Here is a 19,400-nt window from a genome sequence, read left to right as displayed (position 1 = left end):
TGGTTTGCAGCACGCATACCTCTTTGTTGCTCAGTACATTGTGCGCAGCCTTCCCTTATAAGGTGCCATTTTAAAACTGAATTACTTTGCTTGATGACACTTTTAAAACTAAAACTAAAATAAAAGAAATTTAAAAAAAAATTAAAAACTAAAAAAGATATGGATTTTGACCACTCTGCCTTGTTGTTGTGTTAGTATGCCCTCTTGTGGATATCAGGTGGTAGTGCCTGTTACATGCGATTTCTAATTGGCTGGGCAAATGTTCTGAAAACTAAGTAGTCAATTTTCCATAAAGAATCAGATTTTTATTTTGTGTTCACTTTTATTTTTTTATAATAGATAATTTGACCAAAAATAATGCATTATGTTACCTTTAAAATGTAAAAAAAAAAGTAATTTAATTTGTGCAAAAGTGTAATTTAATTCCTTATTAATTGCAAAGGTTAAAATACATGAAAGTGTATTTTTTTTTTTAAATGACCAAAAATAAAATATACTGATAGTATTTTTTGTGAGTCACATGGTGAAGTTGATTTGCCTCAAAATCCATTTTGTTAAGAGTGAATTTCATACACAAGCGCACTAGTTTTGTCATTTCGGAAAGTACGACTTGTAGAAAGTTCAGTGAAATACCTTCGAGCAATGGATTCATATTGCCGTCCAGACTTGATTTTGACTCCACAATTATATGACTGCACAGTGAACTTGTCGTGCTGAAGCATTAGGTGGAAAAGTACACGAGCTGCTCTGATTATTTCTTCCGAGTGTCCGAGACAGACTGGCGAGTGGGTGTGTGAACTTGTCCGCGCAAAACTCGCTCTGACGCTGGCGTCTGAGAGTCCAGATGCCCCAAAATAATTCTTATATATATATATATATATATATATATATATATATATATATATAGAGAGAGAGAGAGAGAGAGAGAGAGAGAGAGAGAGAGAGAGAGAGAGAGAGAGAGAGAGAGAGAGAGAGAGAGAGAGAGAGAGAGAGAGAGAGAGAGAGAGAGAGAGAGAGAGAGAGAGAGAGAGAGAGAGAGAGAGAGAGAGAGAGAGAGAGAGAGAGAGAGAGAGAGAGAGAGAGAGAGAGAGAGCGAGAGAGCGAGAGAGCGAGAGCGAGAGCGAGAGAGAGAGAGAGAGAGAGAGAGAGAGAGAGAGACTGAGAGACTGAGAGACTGAGAGACTGAGAGACTGACTTGTCTTCGCAGAGGATAAAGAACACCGGTGAGTATATCATATTCATTTCTTTTTAGCACCCCCCCCCCCCCCCCAACCCCATGGATATTTTGTTAGGCTGCTGCATCATCACTAATCACTAGAGCGTCTTTGGCACTACTCTCTTTATGACTCATCGAAGCGCAAATAAACCCTGAAAAGGCTGTTTGACGTGGCTTTTCAATGTGATTGGGCGGTTGGGGAAAAAAAAAAAAAAGAAAGAAAAGGGCCGAGGTAAACAGTGAGCAGCAGATCAGATGGGGTCAGTGCGGATTTAAATTCAGCTTCTGGGATTACGGCCTGTTCACGGCGTTGTCATTCCATCGGAAGGCCGGCCTTATCCTCGCACTCGGCCAATCTCCTCGCGGTGTCGCTTCGTTCACCTACGACCTCATCCAATGAGCGCTCTTAAGAGGGACTAGGGGTGACGGAGAAGCTAGACGAAGTCAATTTGACGCTACGATGGAGACGACACTAACTGCAGGGACTCGGCTACGCTCGGATGGCCGGAGGCTTGTCTGGGCTGACGCCGTGTGGATCTAAAGTAAGACAATTTGGAAATGATGCCGTTTCAACCCGGAAGCTTTGCGTTTGACGTGGTTAGCGGCATGTGACGACTAGTTCTGCTTGCTATGTCTTTGTATGACTAAAGCCGCGTGGTGTCGCTGACTTGTAATCCATTAGTTGCAGTGTCACCGCGAGGTCACTTTTGAGCCTTAAAGCAGCTTCATTTTCCAATAGAACACCAAACGCTCCCTCCCAAAAAAAAAAAATAAAATAAAAAATATCCAAATTTGACTGGAGTGACCCAACTCGCACTTTTCGGCTTCTATACCCGTCAATGGCAGTGACCGAGTTAAATTACGGTAACTAGTTGGCCTAGGTGGTCACTGAAAAAAAAAAAAGGCAGGTTTCTTTTCCCTAAAAAATGGATTTAATAACATTGTAACATTTTGTGCCGCTTAAACATTAATACTACTTTTGAATATAGAAAAAGGTATTTTAGTGATTAAACTTAAACGTATTGACTGAATTGTATAATTAACGATTAAATTCAAAATGAAAAGAAAATTCTCGACTGCAAGCTGCATTCCTGTTTGATTGGATTGTACCTTTTAAATGTTGTGCATTTGTTTGATTAATTAAGTAGATTGTTTTTTTTTTCCCCCCGTGTAATAACACTGTAATAACACCTTCACAACAAAAATAATACTCTTTGACACTTTTGTGTTGTTTATTTTATTTTTATTTTATTTTTTAAACTGGGTGTCGTGTCTGGGTTTCTTCAATTGTCTCCGCATTTTGTCTATCTATTTGCTCCAAATTAATTGGACATCTCCCGTGGTGAAGCATTAAACCTAGGGTAGGCTCCTTAAACCCCCCCCCCCCCCCACCCAACTTGGATGCAGCTCTCCTTCCCATCCGGAGGGGAGTGAGTAGGAGGGGCTTTGAGGTAGCTCCAGTGTGCTGCGTGCCTCGTCGCTCACAGTCGAGTGAGGGCGAGAGAGAGAGAGAAGGAGGGAGCAGTCAGCTGAGGGACGCATCGAGGAAAAACCGCACTCCACTCTGAGCTCTTTTGCTCTGTCTTCTCTTCTTTCGGTTCACTTTGCTCGGCTCGCCGTAGGAGCGCGGGACGCCCCCCCCCCTTTCACCCTCTCCCCCGGGGGTTTCTCAACCACCGCAGCCAGCAACCCCACTTACCTTCACGCCCCACCCGTCCGTCCGCCCCGCTCGCCGAGGCATCGCCCGCCGGCCCCCATGATGAAGGAGGAGGGCCTGCTGGGGCGTCGCCGTTTCTCCACGTGCGGCGGCACGGCCTCGCTGCGACCCCCGCACCCGGACGGACGCAAACTCATCCGCAATGCCTCCTTCGGGGGTTATAACGAGCTGTCGCCCATTTCGTTGTCAGGTGGGTGTCGGGAAGACAGTAGGGGTAGTCAAGTCGTCCATCTTTTAGTTGTGCCTTGTGATTGACGTGTTTGGATTATTAGTGATGCTGAGTCATTAGAGAAGATGTGACTTGTGTCGAGTCCACGCGTGGCTTCCTTTGGTTACTTTCCATTGAAACAACTGAACAACTTGAGGTCAAGTTCCTACTTTCCGATCACGTTGATGGTGAACGGAATCTTCGGTTGTTGCCGTGGCAACGCGAGATTAACGCTGGTGGGCCAGCCAGGACGCCTTTTCATGTCATGTTTGCTAACTTTGCGGCGTGTTAACATGATCTGTGTTGTTCAATAGTTTGACTTTGCGATGTTTGCTTTACTGTCCCAATGCGGTTTTATATTTACAGTCCCAAATACGGGAGTGCGCACCAAATGTTAACACTGCATTCAGAAAATTCCATAATTTGGGAATTTATTTATTTATTTTTTATTTATTTTTTTTTTGCATATGTCGGAGGCAAATTTTTATTTTGGGGGCGTAACCACAAACATACTTTAATTTACCGACTTATTTACACATTCTTATTTAAACTGAAAATATTATTTTAATATAATTAACTGTCAATTTGATTGAAGGAGAACTCTATCAAAGAGAAACAACTATGCCTATTATTTTATAAATTAAAAATAAATTAATGAATAAATACTTGTTTTTCATGTTTATTGGTTCATGTATAAATATTATTTTTTTATCAAACTAATCTGAATGAAATTATTATTTTGTTATTAAAGATGGGTGAGTACCGATACGAGGTATCAGTATCAGTCTGATACCAGCCTTTTTTTTTTTTTTTTCATGTCAGCTGATACCAATGGCGGTCATCATTAACAATGGCCGACAGAACATTTTTTCTCGGAAATGAAATCGCTAAACACAATAAAAAAATCTTTTAGCCATACTTCAGTTTAGTTAACACGTTTATTTTGCCGTTGTCTCGTATTGTGACGTCGTCATTGGCAACCAAATAGCACAAAACGCATTAAAATTGAATGGAATGTGATTTTATGTTTTTATTTTTTTTGTTTTTTTTTTCCAGGTTGTAGTAACTAAATTCGAACTAAAATGTCGTCAGTCGTCCCCATTTTTTTTTTTTTTTTTTTTTTTTTTTTCCAGGTTGTAGTAACTAAATTCGAACTAAAATGTAGTCAGCCCGCCGTTGTCCCCGTTTGCTTTGAAAGTTGATGCATGTTTGTCCCCCCCCCCTAGCCAGAGCTCCAGCCTCTTGATTTTGAATCGCTAACAAGGCACCAATTTCTTTTTTGCGAGACAAAACGCAGACGACAGCTGCTCGCTCTTATTGCTTTGCCGTACTGTTTTGTCTGTGCAAATTCTATTGTGTTGCACGTCGTTTCAATTTGTGGGAATACAGCTGAGGTTTGGGATTGGTGAGTCACGACGCCGTTTGTTGTCCTGGCTCCGGCTCATCTTAAACTCGATGGTCTCTCTCTCTCTCGCCGTTGATTGGTGCTTGGGAAGGCTATTTAACCTTTTCATGCATAACATATCAAATTTCAAATAGCCCACATTCATTTCATGCTGGTTTCATTTCTCGATTTTTACGATTCGATTTACCAAGTCTTTAAATCCCCTCTTTTCTGACGACCAGCTGTTTACACTTTTAATTCAAGGCAAAAAAAAAAAACGGGCAACGCCTTCCCTTCCAATTGCACGTGAACTGACAGAAGAGTTGGAGGTTGTAAATTTAAATGAGCGGACAGCATGCGACGCAACCTAACTTGGCACCTTTGAATACAACTCGATTAATCGGGGCTGCGTTTTTGCTTCAATAATTGTAATCAGTCTAAATGTTCTAAACGACTGCTTTTATGTTTTATAATCACCCCAAAAAAAAAAAATCTCTTTACTATTTCCCTTATTTTTTATTTTAGTGCAGTGCAAATAAAAATTTGTCAAAACAGTCAACATTGGATGCCACAGACCGAGAAGGTTTGTTCTCATTTTCCCTTTAGCGAAGACGGGCTTGTTTTGAGGTTTTTTTCCCCTCAAAGACATCTGCTAAAATAATAACGAGGCAGTTGGCGAAAAACCCACACAGGACAAATTGCCGTCAATCTGCTCCCTAAAAAACATTTTTTTTTTTTTTTTTTTGTCATGCTATAATGCGTTAACGATAATGGTCTCAACTCGCGCGTCATTTTGTTGTACAGTGTCTGAAATGTCTTAGCAAATGTATTACACGAGCGGTCCCCAACCTCTAGGTTGAGGGCCACTTTGGGCGAGCCGGACCGCATAAATGAAAGAAACCAAAAAATTTCAGCACTTAAGTTTAATTATTACTTTAGGCTGGAAAATATTTTATTTTGAAAAGTGACCAGCTTTTCTCTGTTACAACGAACTGTTGTCGCATGTCAAGATGCTAATTGCCTCGGTCGCGTTTCGCTAATATGAAACCCGCAAGCTAGCAAATGTAATTTATATCGTGACGTATATTTAATATCACAAAAATCAAATTAATTTTTTTTTCAGATTCTGTGTCATGCATGATGATGATTCACTGTTTCGGCACACGCCAGGTCCTTTTCTCGAGAGTGGTGCGTTCCTAAAAAATTACGGCTGGGAAAAAATAGCGTTTTGCGATGTATCGCGATACTTTTTGTGAGTTTCAATACGTTGCGGGCGTATAATTTTTTGTTTTTAATAATTCAAGGTATTTAAGGTTAATACTTTATAATATTTAAGTATCAGGTTCCGTATTGGGCGTGACAAAAGTGTATCGTCCCAGCCCGGGTAAAAACTAATAAAGACTGCACCGTGCAATGTTGGACTCTTGCCTCATTTTTTTTTCTTCTTTTTTTTACACGTGTAACATAAAATGCCGTATTCAAGAGCCCCCAACAATGAAACCCCCCCCTACAGAGCATTTTCAGAGTAGCCGAGGCAGCCGAAACAAGAATGTGACCTTATCTAAACCCCCTGTGAAATCTATCAACAATGTCGCCATTATCTCATTGAAAGGATAAAAAAAAAAAAAAAAAAAAAAGCCATTCCGCCATCTGAGAACATGAAGCTCGTAGTTTTGATTGGAAAATTGATACGTTCGGTGCTTTGCAGCAGACTTGCCGGTTACATGCCGCAGTATTCCAAGTGTCAAACTTGGAAACGGTGCGCATTCAAATCTAGAGGAAGAGGATGCTGAGTCATGCCATCTCAGTGCCTCAATTGCCCTTGACGTGTTTACCGCCAGAGGTTGGCATGGGGGATGCGCGTCAAGTGGGTGCAGATGGTCCGGCCGACTTAACCCGTGTGAAAACAAACTTTAATAAGGAGGTTGGAATTTTTTTTTTTTTCTTCTTTTTTTTCGTTCCGGGCTGGCATCCAACCAGTAGGAGCGTTTTAGAGTCGTCACTTGGAAAAGAAAAAAAAATCACCAACATGCGTGATAGTCTTTGTAGTTTCTGCTTTTGTCATGTGGATGTGTTGATATATTTTTTTTGCCCCCCCCTTTTCGACAGGTTTCGAGAGAGGGAAGGAGGACCTTTTGTCGTTGCCTTTGAAAGAGGACTCGCTTTCCATATCCAAGAGCAAGGTGAGCGCGATGATAAAAATGTTCACGGCATTTGTCTCAGACTATCCAGCCGTGCCGTGCAAAATAGTTTTGTTTTAACTCTTTTGTTCTGGAACTTTCCGCATTGCTTTGCTTTGCTGGCGTTTATTTCAGGGCTTATTTAACCCGACTTAATGATCCTGTCTCATCCGCGTCTGTCTCTGGGCTCTATATGAGTCCCGATTGGCTCGCGTAGCGAACTGGCAGACGCATTCCCACACCTCCTGTAGGCCTTTTATAGGTCTGATACAGCTCATCGTGTGCTAAGTTTGGGCTACCGTGAAAAGCCATTGCTTTACAGGCGAAGCAAAGCAGATGAAGCTTGATTTTTCTTTATTTGTTTTATTTTAATAAACATTTTTGCTTATTGTTATTAATTATTAATATTGATTATCGTATAAAATCTCATTATTTGCGTGGAGTAAATTGTGAGGAGAATAGGCATGCTTTTTGATCTAATTTATATTTATTTTTAGTGCTGCTCGATTATATAAAAAAAAAAATTTGTAATAATTAAAATCACGATTATTTAAAATATTATTTTTGAGTACAACAAAAGAAATAAATGGAAGCAATATGAAGCCAAATCAAATTTATTTCATCTTAAAATAAAAATAAAAAAAAGTGCATAAGTGTAAATTCAAGTCTGGTTTCCTTGTATAAAGAAACAATTCATTGGAGTTTATTTGCTATATACTTAAATAAATCTCAATAAATAATTTCAATTCAATAAAATTTGAACTATTTTAGCAATGTTTTATATGTAATAGTAATAATCGTTTTATACAAATGTGCCAATCGTGTAATAATCGTCATTGTAATTGAATTTCGATTAATTGCGCAGCACTGTTTATCATGTTAATTTATTTCCTTTTGAATGATTGTTTCCCGACTTCAGTGACACTTAAACTTAAGTTGAATACTAAAATAATCCACATCCCGAATGTTGTCATCTTATTTCATTTGAAATAATTTTTCGTTTGGCGCATTCGCAGTCGGAGACCAAGCTGTACAATGGCTCCGACAAGGACGTGTCCGCGTCTGGAGGCAAGCTCACCAAGAAGGAGTCCCTCAAGGTAAAAACCCGCCGCTGAAATCAGCTTACACATTGTTTATCCGGACGCACTTAAGACGCCCGTGTTATGTATAGCCTGATAACCAATGATGTCATCGGCTGTCATTGGAAAAACATGTTAACACAATTTGTTAAAAGGGCAAATTACTCTTGATTTGATTACATGGCATAGTTTGTGGAAAGTGTGATGATGATGTGTTTAGGTTCAAAAGAAGAACTACAGGGAAGAGAAGAAAAGGGCGACAAAAGAGCTACTCAGCACCATCACGGATCCTTCTGTCATTGTCATGGCTGACTGGTTGAAGGTAAAAACAAGCTTTTAATGATTCTTTCATCCAGTTTAATTTTTTTTTTTTTATCAGATTTTTGCTGTCAGGAATAAACCTGTAATTCACCCGCAGATCCGCGGAACCCTGAAGAGCTGGACCAAGTTGTGGTGCGTGCTGAAACCGGGCGTCCTGCTCATTTATAAGACCCACAAGAACGGCCAGTGGGTGGGCACGGTTCTGCTCAACGCCTGCGAGCTCATCGAGCGACCCTCCAAGAAGGACGGCTTCTGCTTCAAGCTCTTTCACCCCCTCGAGCAGTCCATCTGGGCCGTCAAGGTCAGAATATGCCCATGTAACTTGAGAAATCTACGAAAGCTTTATTCGGCCTCATCAGGACCAACTCAGCTCTCGGTGCACGGAAGGATTGCATTTTATGGAATATGGCCAAGGGTGCAAGCTGAAATAATAGTTGAGTAAAAAAAAAAAAAAAAACGTAGTTATTATAATGATCCGTTAAGGAGAAACATGCATCAAGACAGCTGGCTGGATGTTAAATTTGTATTAATTGAAAAATTATATAACTAGATATTCACATGATATCAAAACAGCAAAACCAAAAAAACAATACAACAAAAAACAATAAAACCATTTAATGCTATGTAATTTAAAATGAAAAAATTAAAATCCCCATTGTGTGTAATTATTTTTTTAACCATTATTTTATTTTATTTGTAAGAAATGATAAGCTTTGAATTTCTTTATAATATATGCCAATTTTTTCAGTATGCAATTATTTAGTAGGCACCGATACCAAGTACCGATACCACTAGTACTTTTTTAGTAAAACAGCCACAAGAACGCAGCAAATACTGGTCTTGGTACTCGCACCTCTCTAACAGTTAAAAATGATGACTTTACTGTCGCAATTTATATTGCTAACGGGGAGTCGTTCATTGTAATTTTGCCTCTGACTTAACTGTCTGAACCTAAAATCCAAAATGATCCTTTTAACGATATGACACATGACAAAGGATGACCCCATCAACCCATTCCGGATTATTACTCAGTCATAATGGCAGGATGAGAATAATGTGAGCGGTTTAAATCCTTTGTTTCCCATAGATTAATTCAACAGGAGTGCAAAATAAAGGGAACATCTAAAAAAAAAAAAAACCCATGCACAAAGAATCCAATCCACTGCAACCCTGATTGTGTTTAAAGTGTTTCCGCTTGATTATTGATTTCACTCACCACCTCCCTAACAAACAAACTCTTGAGAGCCGTTCAATTCAATTGAATAATTCAAGGTCCTTACAGGGTCCCAAAGGGGAAACGGTGGGCTCCATCACTCAGCCGTTACCCAGCAGCCACCTCATCTTCCGTGCGGCTTCCGAGTCTGATGGTAAGAGACGTTCATCCGCTTGACGCCCATTTCTCTACATGTCAGCTGCATATCGGGTTCACTCATATTTATATGGACATACAAACTGTCACTTGGTCGTCATTATTTTTATTTTATTTATTTTTTTTTATTGTAAAAAAAAAAAAAAAAAAATTGAAAAGATACCAAATGTGAACACATTAATGGCATTTCCATTATTGGAATGGGAAACGTTGATTTGAGATACGAGCGATTTCAGATACGAGCGCAGTCATGAAACGAACACCATGGCGATGTGATAAGTCTCTGTCCGAGGTGCTGAAATATACAAAGGGCGTTCGCACGTTGTGTAACTGTCCGTGGTGCTGAAACAAGCGACAAGTCTGCGTCTCCGTCTGTGAAAATGGCTGCTTTCACGCCGGGTTCCTGTTAAATCAACGCATCAGGTGTTAATGGTAGAGCTGAGATTTGTTGCGTTCCAACAGATTTGGAAAACAAAAACTTGCTGAGATTGAGATGTGGTTGCGCAAGTGTGCACACCCTTTTAAATCTGGCAACCAACTTGGTTGGGAATTAACCAGTCGTATTATAATATGTGGAATTTTTTTTATTTATTAATTTTTATTCAAGGTCGTTGCTGGATGGACGCGCTGGAACTGGCACTGAAGTGCTCCAGCCTGCTGAAAAGAACCATGATCCGTGAGGGCAAGGAAGACATGAGCACGGTGGCATCCGGAGGAGAACATTCCCTTAACTTTTACAGCCTCCTACGCGCTCACAACATGCATGGATTCCAGTAAGTCGAAACAAATATCTCAATCTAGGGCTGGGCGACAATAAAGATATAAATTACCCGCAAAATATTTGACTGAAAAAAAAAAAAAAACTTTATTTGCCGATTTTAAAAGAAAGACTATCGCCGATTAATCGGTCAGGCCCTAAAATTCTCTAAAAAAAAAAAATTCTGTTTGTTATTTTTCCGTCCAGATTTAACGACAGCGACCATTTGAAAGACCCGGACCTCTACTCCGACAAGTCCGACAGGGAAGGCGAGCCAGACCACGAGGAGTCGGACCCCGAAGGGCTGGAGAAGAGCGAGGAGAGTGACAGCGACACATCGGAGCGCCAGGACGACTCGTATGTGGACATGGACCCCAATGAGCATGTGCGGGAAACGTCCTACCTCGAGCAATCTCACGAGGAACTCGGCGAGGTAACCACTTTCAATACCTTTCATTTCCATCGCACTAACAATTCTCTTATTTATCTAATTTATATATTTAACTGAATTATTGGGATTTCTGATTCTGATTCTGATTTATTTATTCTGAAATTGATGATAATTTCCATACGAATATGACTTTGATAGCTCACTAATTAAACACCCTGCCAGCTAATTAATTAGCAATTATTCCATTGGACTGTCTTGCAGGCAGGCGAGGCTGCCCAGACGGAGACGGTGTCAGAGGAGAACAAATCCCTGATCTGGACTCTTCTGAAGCAAGTGCGACCGGGAATGGATCTGTCCAAGGTGGTCCTGCCCACGTTCATCCTGGAGCCGAGGTCCTTCTTGGATAAACTCTCCGACTACTACTACCATGCCGACTTCCTGTCCGAGTAAGAGCCTTCCCACACATTGCGCTCGCCCCATTTGACAACTGATACTCTGTATTTATAGAGCAAGGCGCCATATTTAGTTACCGTATTTTCCCGACCATAGGTCATCTCGGTTAATGTTGTTGATGTCCGGTTAGAGGGATGTGGTGAGTGGTGTGCCTTGGGCAGCGTCTGTTATGTAAATGTTAATCTAACCCAGGTGTGGGCAAAGTACGGCCCGGGGGCCACATGCGGCCCGTTAAACGTTTTAATTTGGCCCGCCGAATTTGAAAAAAATTAAATGAATAAACCTGGTTTATGTTTTATTTTCTAAATACTGTGGTTTTTCAAACACATATATATTGTTGTAATGCTTTTGTTCACTTTCATTTAAAATTAAATGTTTGTTTTTTTTCTTCAATGAGGTGTGGTTACCAAAACACTCCATCCATCTGGTCCTGGTCCGGCCCATCTGTCAAATTTTAGAACCCATTGTGGCCCCCCAATCAAAAATGTTGCCAACCCATGATGTTTCTTGCTTGCATTCAAATCAATGGACAGCGGCCCTTTTATCCAGATTTCTTCCACTCGTACAGACTGGTATGCTGTCCACTGACTGTAGTTTCAAGACTTCACCACCAGAGGGTGCTAACACACTGTGTATTGCTCCCAGTCAGACCAGTGGCGCACTCATGGAAGTTACACAGCATGTGCAGATTTTTTGAACTCGGCCCACACACAAGGCGCTCCCGCGTTATTTGGGAGAAAATTTGGGACTTTTGGGTGCGCCCTATGGCCGTGAAAATATGGCACTTACTATTCTGTACTAGCCCACAGTAGTTCTCAGTGGCTCAAATATATTGAATGACATTTCATTATGCTTCAAATTCATAGCTGATGAGACCTTTTTCTGTGTTTCATCTTTTATTGTTTTTATTTCCTCATTCAGGGCTGCGGTAGAAGAGAACGCCTACAACCGGATGAAGAAAGTGGTCAAGTGGTACATCTCTGGGTTCTATAAAAAGCCCAAGGTGTGAATTATGAGTACAAAACTCCACCCACTAACCCCCCCCCTCACCCTCGCCAGTGATATTTGAATGTGAAGAATAATTTTTTGTGCTAACGTGCTTTTGGACTGGCAGGGCTTGAAGAAGCCTTACAACCCAATCATCGGCGAGACCTACCGCTGCATGTGGCTCCACCAAAAGACCACCAGCAAGACCTTCTACATTGCAGAACAGGTAAACGCATAAAAAAAAAATAACAATACAGTGGAAACCTCCTTTGTGTTATTTTAACATGCAGATGCACTGGCATCCAAGCTTCAAAATGTTCTGAAAGCAATAATAGACTGCCCCCTATAGGTGAAGATTGGAACTTAAAATAGATTTCGACTAATACAATAATCTGAAAGCTCTGCCTTTAATTTCTCATTTCTCTTCAGGTCTCCCATCACCCTCCTGTGTCGGCCTTTTACGTCAGCAACAGGAAGGATGGATTCTGCCTCAGCGGAAGCATCCTTGCCAAGTCCAAGTTCTACGGTAGACGCGCAGAGATTGTGATTTAAGAAATGATACCAGTTACCTAGTAAATATCTTTACTGTTCCTTTTTTGCATGCTTTAGGTAACTCCTTATCGGCCATATTAGACGGCGAGGCTCGACTCACTTTCCTCAACCGGGGAGAGGACTATGTGATGAACATGCCCTACGCTCACTGTAAAGGTGTGTGTGGCCACGTTCAATATTTTTTCATTATTGATTGCTCAAATGCTTCAATGCTCTTAAGGGGGAATTTTTTTCACAATATTAAACCATTCCTAGTTTGTTGAATTTCAGTGTAGTATTGCTGATATTTTTTTATTGTCTTTTTGTTGCCATGACAATTGTGAGATTTGCGTCATGTAAATTATATATGATTACTTTTACTTTTTTATTTTTTTTATTTTTTATTAGAAATCCCGAAAAAAATCCCCCACAATGTTTTCCATTTCCATCTTTTTTTAATGCATTTTTTTTAATTATTTGTCTTGTTTTTGTGCGATGCTAGGCATCTTGTATGGCACCATGACTCTTGAGCTGGGTGGTCAGATCACCATCGCGTGTGAGAAGACAGGCTACAGTTCTCAGCTGGAGTTCAAACTCAAGGTAAGACCACACAATTGCAGTTGCAACTTTTGATCACCTAAATAAATCAAATATTTCAGTGTTAACTTTTTATCTCCCTTTTTTTTTGCTTCTTTATCGTCTGGCGCCACTCGCAGCCATTCCTGGGAAGCAGCGACAGTGTCAACCAGGTTTCCGGAAAGATCAAGCTGGGCAAGGAAGTGCTGGCAACTCTCGAGGGACACTGGGTGTGTGTCGCGTGGTGCTCATGAATAACCAAACATGCAAAGTCTTGTTAACTGCATGCTGGCTCCAGAATTAATCTTATTGTGACCGTGTCCTCCGTTAGGACAGCGAAATCTTCATCAATGACAAAAAGACAGGAACGGTGGACACGTTCTGGAACCCGACGCCAGACCTGAGGCAGAGCCGACTCACGCGCTGTACCGTCCCGCCGGAGGAGCAGGGCGAGTTTGAATCCGAGAGGTGAGCTTTCACGCGCTTCCGCTACAAACGCGCAACGATGACCTCGTCCTCTCCCGCCGTCGTTTCTAGACTGTGGCAGCACGTGACGAGGGCCATCAACAACAAAGACCAGACGGAGGCCACCAACGAGAAGTTCATCCTGGAGGAAAGTCAGAGGAAGTCGGCGCGGGAGAGGAAAGCCAAGTGCGAGGAATGGAACCCCACTCTGTTCGAGCAGGACCCCGTCACCGGAGAGTGGCATTATAAATATGCTGAGTGAGAATTTTGTCATTATTTAATTCTCTGCATTCTGTCGCTACCTTATCCTGAAAAATCTGATTTTATTACATATTTGTATAATTTTTACTGTGTAGGTTCGTTCTGCATGTACGTGAATATTATTTGATTTATATTCTTTCTTTCTTTATTATTTAATAAATTATTTATTTGTTATTTAGGTAATGCTGCAATATGGTATACTTGTTCTAAAAATATCTTTATTTTATTTTATTTTATTTATTTTATTTATTTTATTTATTTTATTTATTTTATTTGTTTTATTTATTTTATTTATTTTATTTATTTTATTTATTTTATTTATTTTATTTATTTTATTTATTTTATTTTATTTCTTTATTAGTTAATTATTTATTTATTGTAATGCTGCAATATGGTATTCTTGTTTTAAAAATATCTTTATTTTATTTTATTTTATTTGTTTTATTTATTTTATTTTATTTATTTTACGTATTCTTTTCACTGTATTAGTTTAATTTTTAATTATTTTTTTTTTGGCGCAAGGACGAATGTGAGCTGGTACAAAAATACTCTTTTTTTTTTTTTTTTCCTAAATGTTATTGATGATTTCAAGTTGTATTTATTTGTGGATAGATATTATATTCTATTACATATCGTCTTAATCAAAGGACATTAATGCACGATTGCACAAAAATATTATTTTATGTATTTAGAGTATTTATGACATTTTTTTTTGTTATTATTGCCTGTGAGCAGAAACATGATTCTACTACCTCATAGTGAGGTTACCAAGGGGCCCAAAAAATATAATCCAGTCTATAAAAAATATTTGATCTGTTTCCTTGTCTAACAAAATAGGACTGCAATCCAGCACGTTGTCGCTCATTGTGGTCTCTCTGCAGCACAAGGCCATGGGACCCCCTCAACGACCTGATCCAGTTTGAAAAAGACGGTTGTATCCAGACCAAAGTCCGACACCGCACCCCCATGGTACGTTCTGGCAGTCTTATTAGTCTGAGTAACCAGGGGTCGCGGAGGGACAATTGCAAGTGCCAGGTAGGTTTTTTTCCCCCCCAAAAAAAACATCTCTTCGCCTCAGCCACCATCTAAGCAGCTTCATTTTTTTTTTTCAAAACTTTTTTTTTTTTTTTTTCCTCACTGCGTCATCCTGTTTTGCCCTCTTTTTCTTGCCTTGTTCTATCGTGTGTGTTTCAAAAAGTGGCAAGCATGTTACGTCATCTGTTTTCTTTAACTGGATGGAGCATCAACATGTGCGATAGTGTCGTCGAATGCGTGTGTGGTGGCATTGGAGGCAACATTTGGGCCTGTTATTGGTAAATGTTTGAAAAAAGAAACGCCATGCATTCACTGGCCGCAACATTAGGAACGGGTTTTATTTAGAATTCATTTTCGCTCCATGCATTGATTTTGCGTCGTCGAAGAATTTTACGTTGTAAATGGTTTCTAATTTTGTGGTCTCCCACGATGTTACGTTCACTGCCATTTGGCCCCTTTTTATTTTTTTAAATCTATAAAAACAATTATAATAAATAAATTATAGCAATATAGAATTAGCACATTTGGTCCATCCGGATTCTTTTTTTTCCCCTCTTAATGCTGTCATCTCTGCATCAGCCATCATGTTTGTGTGAATTGCACGTATATATATTTTTTTTGTCATTGAATTAAATCTGTGTGCTTTATTTGTGACTTCAAAACTTATCCTGTACTTGCCAGTGTGACGTATTTGCTGAGCCCTTCATGTGTCCATGACGTGTAGGTAACGGTGCCAAAGAGGAAACACAAGAGCGACAAGCCCAAAAGCCCTGAGAGTGGCTGCTCTTCGCCTGAACTAGACCGCCAGGACTCCTCCGGAAGCGAACGTGAGACTACTCTTATGAATTTATTTATTAACATATTGCATTCACTACCAACCGAGTAAAAAATAAATAAAAAATTTTAAAAATGGTACTTTGACGTCTTTAGCCGTCAATGGGAGTCAATGAGTTAACTCACTCACTACCAGCCAAGTAAAAAAAAAAAATTATCTTTGACGTCTTTGGTTGTCAATGGCAGTCAATGAGTAAAGGAAAAAAAATTATATTAATTATTTATTATTTTTACATCACAGGACACAAGAGCAAACACAGCAGCCGTCTGCGCAAAAAGGGTGCAGACTTTGGTGAACTTCAAAGTGCCATTGAATCCATAAAGCAAACACAGCAGGACATCAACAGGTGAGTTAAATGTCTTGCATCTCTTCCCCAAGCCTGAATATGACCTCTCACCTATAAAACTCAACTGAAAAGAGACAGACTATTTATATCCGCGGCAGTGTATATTTATACCGTCAATACATCCGCCGTGCATTCTCAGGAGCATCAGCACATTGAGGAGTCGAACGGCAGGCCGGACGGAGGGCTCCTCCTTCCTGCAACAACGTGACTACGTCATCATCGTGGCCCTCATCGCCCTACAGGTGGTCATCAACTACGTCTTCAAGTAGCAGCCAGGCAGAGAGACTGATCACAAACGCACTCTAGGGTCATTATTTTCCCTCCCGCGGAATCATCCTCACTTGTATTTTTTTTTTTAAGATATAGAAGCTAATTTACCACAAACTGGGAGACTTTTAATGCATTTTAATTCCGAGTCCACTCCGAAATGCGATCCACCAATTTCAAAGAGACTCTTGTCGACAAAGAGCACAGCCATTTTATGTCTTGACGGGAATGGAGCTACTCCATTAATGCGAATGTCATCCTCCAAAAAAGACGGGGGGGGGGGACGTATTTTAACTATAGAGCCATGACGACTTTCCTAATGAAAGGACCTTTCATGCTAATATACAGTATTCATTTTTTTTAAATGATTTTATGATGTTGCGTCCAAAGTGGTCCAATTTATATTTTTCTTTAGCACTTGGAAATGAACTCAAAATAATTCATGCACACTTTGAAAACAACAAAAAGTCTTATGGGTGACATGTACAGCTCGAAAAGTGTGATAAGTACACATTACTACTTTGTACAGTATTTTGTCTTCTGCACAAGCGCACTGGAAACGTCCAATTTTTTTCAATATTCTCCCGAGAACTTGATGTTTAGTAGCTCTTAAACGACAGTGAGCACTGCCCAACCTTTTTTTTTTTTTTAATTTTTGCGACTGAATCTACCGTGTAATTTTTAAGTGTTCTTAATAGTGAGAAGCTGACAAAATGAATTAAGTGCGGCTAAATATTCTGCAAATCCATCCAAAAAAAAAACTGCCTTGGATTTAACAGCGTTAAAATGTCGAAACATTCCTTAATTGTATATATTTTGCATTCAATACCTTTCTTCAATATGAGGGAGTTGTTGCTCGCGCGTGTTAGCTTAGCGTCGCTTCACTTAACCTGGCTAGCTTAGCTCATCTTAGTTTACATCAAAAACCAAGGAAGATGAGACAAGCTATTGTAATTTTTGTGTCATTAATGTACAAAAATCTATAGTAATTAATTACTTTATACTTTTATGCGACAGAATTTGGTGACTAAAAATTGCCGACCGAGGCTTATTAGCAAGTAAAAGCAATTGTTGGTTTTTTTTTGGCTAGGTGTGTTGAGAAATATATTCTGAGGATGTTCTGCTCCACTTGTACCGCCGGGAAAAATTTGTTGGTGATTTAGTGGCACTAGGTCTGAGGCGTTTTTGAAGTTTGTGTTTGCGTAGAGGCGCTACTGAACTAGCCGCTGTAGCTAATGTTTACAGTTGTCTCGCTGGTCACAAAAATAAATAAATTAATTAATAACACCTGCATTGACGCTCTCTGCATCAGGGAACGCACCCAGGCTTAGTCATGTTCGGGCATCAGCGCGAATTCCTAAACGCACACCTTATTTTGCTTATCTTGGCTAAGCTAGTTAGCATAAAATAGCGTATCCTAAGTGTAAAGTTCGGTTTTGTTGGTCAATTTTGGCTTTTTCTCTAAAATTTACAATAGTAAAAAGCTTTTTTACGTCAACTTAAACAGTGTTTTTAGTTAATCTGTATTTATTTTGGCTTTACTTGTTTTCATTTAGCTTACTTTCATTTAGCTCAAGCTAGCTCCTCTTAATTTGAAGAGGTAGGTTAAGTTTTGCTGTCAAATGTACACAATGACATCATTCCAAAAGCTGTAACGTCAGGATGACCTGAACCTCGGCTCAGCTTCACTTCTTTTAGCTCACATTCGTAATCATTTTTAAGTTTTCTTGCTAAATTTACCCGGTGATATTACGTCCGTATTACAGACGCGATCGCATTTTAGGTTTTCGTTTACTAGCTCCTACTTGTTTGAAGGACAAAAGTTAAGTTAAATTTTGGGTCGTAAAATTGTCGATTTTCTGGTCCATTTAAATTACATTATCGCAGTGTAGCTTAACATTTCCAGACCAGGAAAGATGAAGACACAGAATCAAATGTTGATCACATCGTTTTTAAATCAGTTTACATTTTAAAAGTCTAAACATCGTGAGGTGGGGGCAAAACGTATTTTCTTTCCTCGTCGCTTCCAGTGCTTTTGTGCTACAGTGAATTATAGAATAGACACTTTAATAAGTAGTGCGAGGCGATAAAACCTTTTTACCTGTTACTACATTCACCTTATTAAACAGAAAATCATTCCAGGCTTGCGTAAGTAGCAGCCCGGCTCAGTGTGTAGATGATTAGTTGGGCGTTCCTATTCACTGTGTATAGAACCAAACAGGATTTCCGTGCAACACCAAGACATTTTGTATGCATCGCAATGTGTCCGAAATTTCATATACACGGCTGGATTGACGCTATTCGTCATGGCAACGTAAAAAGCAAAAACAAAAATATATATATATATATATACACCATCAAAAAAAGTATATACAGCGGTGCCTTGCAATCCGAGTGACCCAATTTAAGAGTTTTTCAAGATATGAGCCGACATTGGGACGATTTTATCGCTTTGACTTGCAAGCAACAGTTTGCCAGGTGGTGCGCAAGTTTTCAAAAAAGAGGCGTCAAGCTGTAATTGCCACTGCCAATGGAGTTTACTGTCAAACTAAAGCAAACAAAAATGACTTTTTTTTTTGTATTTAATGCAATCACATCGCATTGCCTAAAGTCCGCTTAGCTAAATGCTAAAAGAAAAACAATACAAAATTCAATTGAGGGTCTATTGATAGCTTCTGTGTGGTGATGTAAACAACGGATAATAGAACACAAACGGTGCAGGAACTTATGTAGACAGACAATGTAACAATACTGACAGGCATATATTCTTTATCCTCCGCGTAAAACGACTACTGCCGCTTACTGAGTCACTAACAGTTCCGTGTCTACCCATTAAATTGGAATTGAGCCCTTATGGACTTGCCAGGTCAATGCATTTTTAGTTAAACCTGATTTGAATTTGTAATCTGGAAGGCACCACGGGAGGAACATGTAGTTTGTCATGACGATGTAATAGCCTTGTCGACGTTTACATATCCCGTTGCCTCCGCCGTCAGCTGACTGTTATGCGAAACAAAAGGAA

General features: G+C 39.8%; 1 protein-coding gene across 9 annotated transcripts in view; it reads left to right on the top strand.

Annotated features, from left to right (window-relative positions):
• The window catches only part of osbpl8 (oxysterol binding protein-like 8), a 35,678-nt gene extending 16,828 nt beyond the window's left edge, over positions 1-18,850 (top strand). For 6 of the 9 annotated variants that reach the window (XM_088287866.1, XM_088287872.1, XM_088287870.1 and 3 more), the window contains 20 exons: positions 6,635-6,708; positions 7,722-7,802; positions 8,005-8,106; positions 8,203-8,406; positions 9,388-9,472; positions 10,082-10,247; positions 10,439-10,664; positions 10,884-11,068; positions 11,997-12,078; positions 12,190-12,288; positions 12,492-12,588; positions 12,672-12,770; positions 13,096-13,193; positions 13,310-13,399; positions 13,501-13,637; positions 13,707-13,892; positions 14,777-14,930; positions 15,655-15,757; positions 16,006-16,111; positions 16,251-18,850. In XM_088287866.1, coding sequence (XP_088143992.1) covers positions 6,635-6,708; positions 7,722-7,802; positions 8,005-8,106; positions 8,203-8,406; positions 9,388-9,472; positions 10,082-10,247; positions 10,439-10,664; positions 10,884-11,068; positions 11,997-12,078; positions 12,190-12,288; positions 12,492-12,588; positions 12,672-12,770; positions 13,096-13,193; positions 13,310-13,399; positions 13,501-13,637; positions 13,707-13,892; positions 14,777-14,930; positions 15,655-15,757; positions 16,006-16,111; positions 16,251-16,380 — 2,504 coding nt within the window. In that variant the 3' untranslated portion in view covers positions 16,381-18,850. Of the gene's footprint in view, positions 1-2,698; positions 3,124-6,634; positions 6,709-7,721; positions 7,803-8,004; positions 8,107-8,202; positions 8,407-9,387; positions 9,473-10,081; positions 10,248-10,438; positions 10,665-10,883; positions 11,069-11,996; positions 12,079-12,189; positions 12,289-12,491; positions 12,589-12,671; positions 12,771-13,095; positions 13,194-13,309; positions 13,400-13,500; positions 13,638-13,706; positions 13,893-14,776; positions 14,931-15,654; positions 15,758-16,005; positions 16,112-16,250 lie in introns of those variants that run through there. The other 3 variants (XM_088287873.1, XM_088287868.1, XM_088287867.1) reach the window with 3 other exon arrangements.
• The last annotated feature ends 550 nt before the right edge of the window (positions 18,851-19,400 follow it).

The sequence above is a fragment of the Idiotropiscis lumnitzeri genome, chromosome 2, assembly GCF_059441095.1.
Source record: "Idiotropiscis lumnitzeri isolate Australia: NSW breed Sydney's pygmy pipehorse chromosome 2, RoL_Ilum_1.0, whole genome shotgun sequence".
NCBI classification, from domain to species: domain Eukaryota; kingdom Metazoa; phylum Chordata; class Actinopteri; order Syngnathiformes; family Syngnathidae; genus Idiotropiscis; species Idiotropiscis lumnitzeri.
This window is presented reverse-complemented; position numbering and strand designations above follow the sequence as displayed.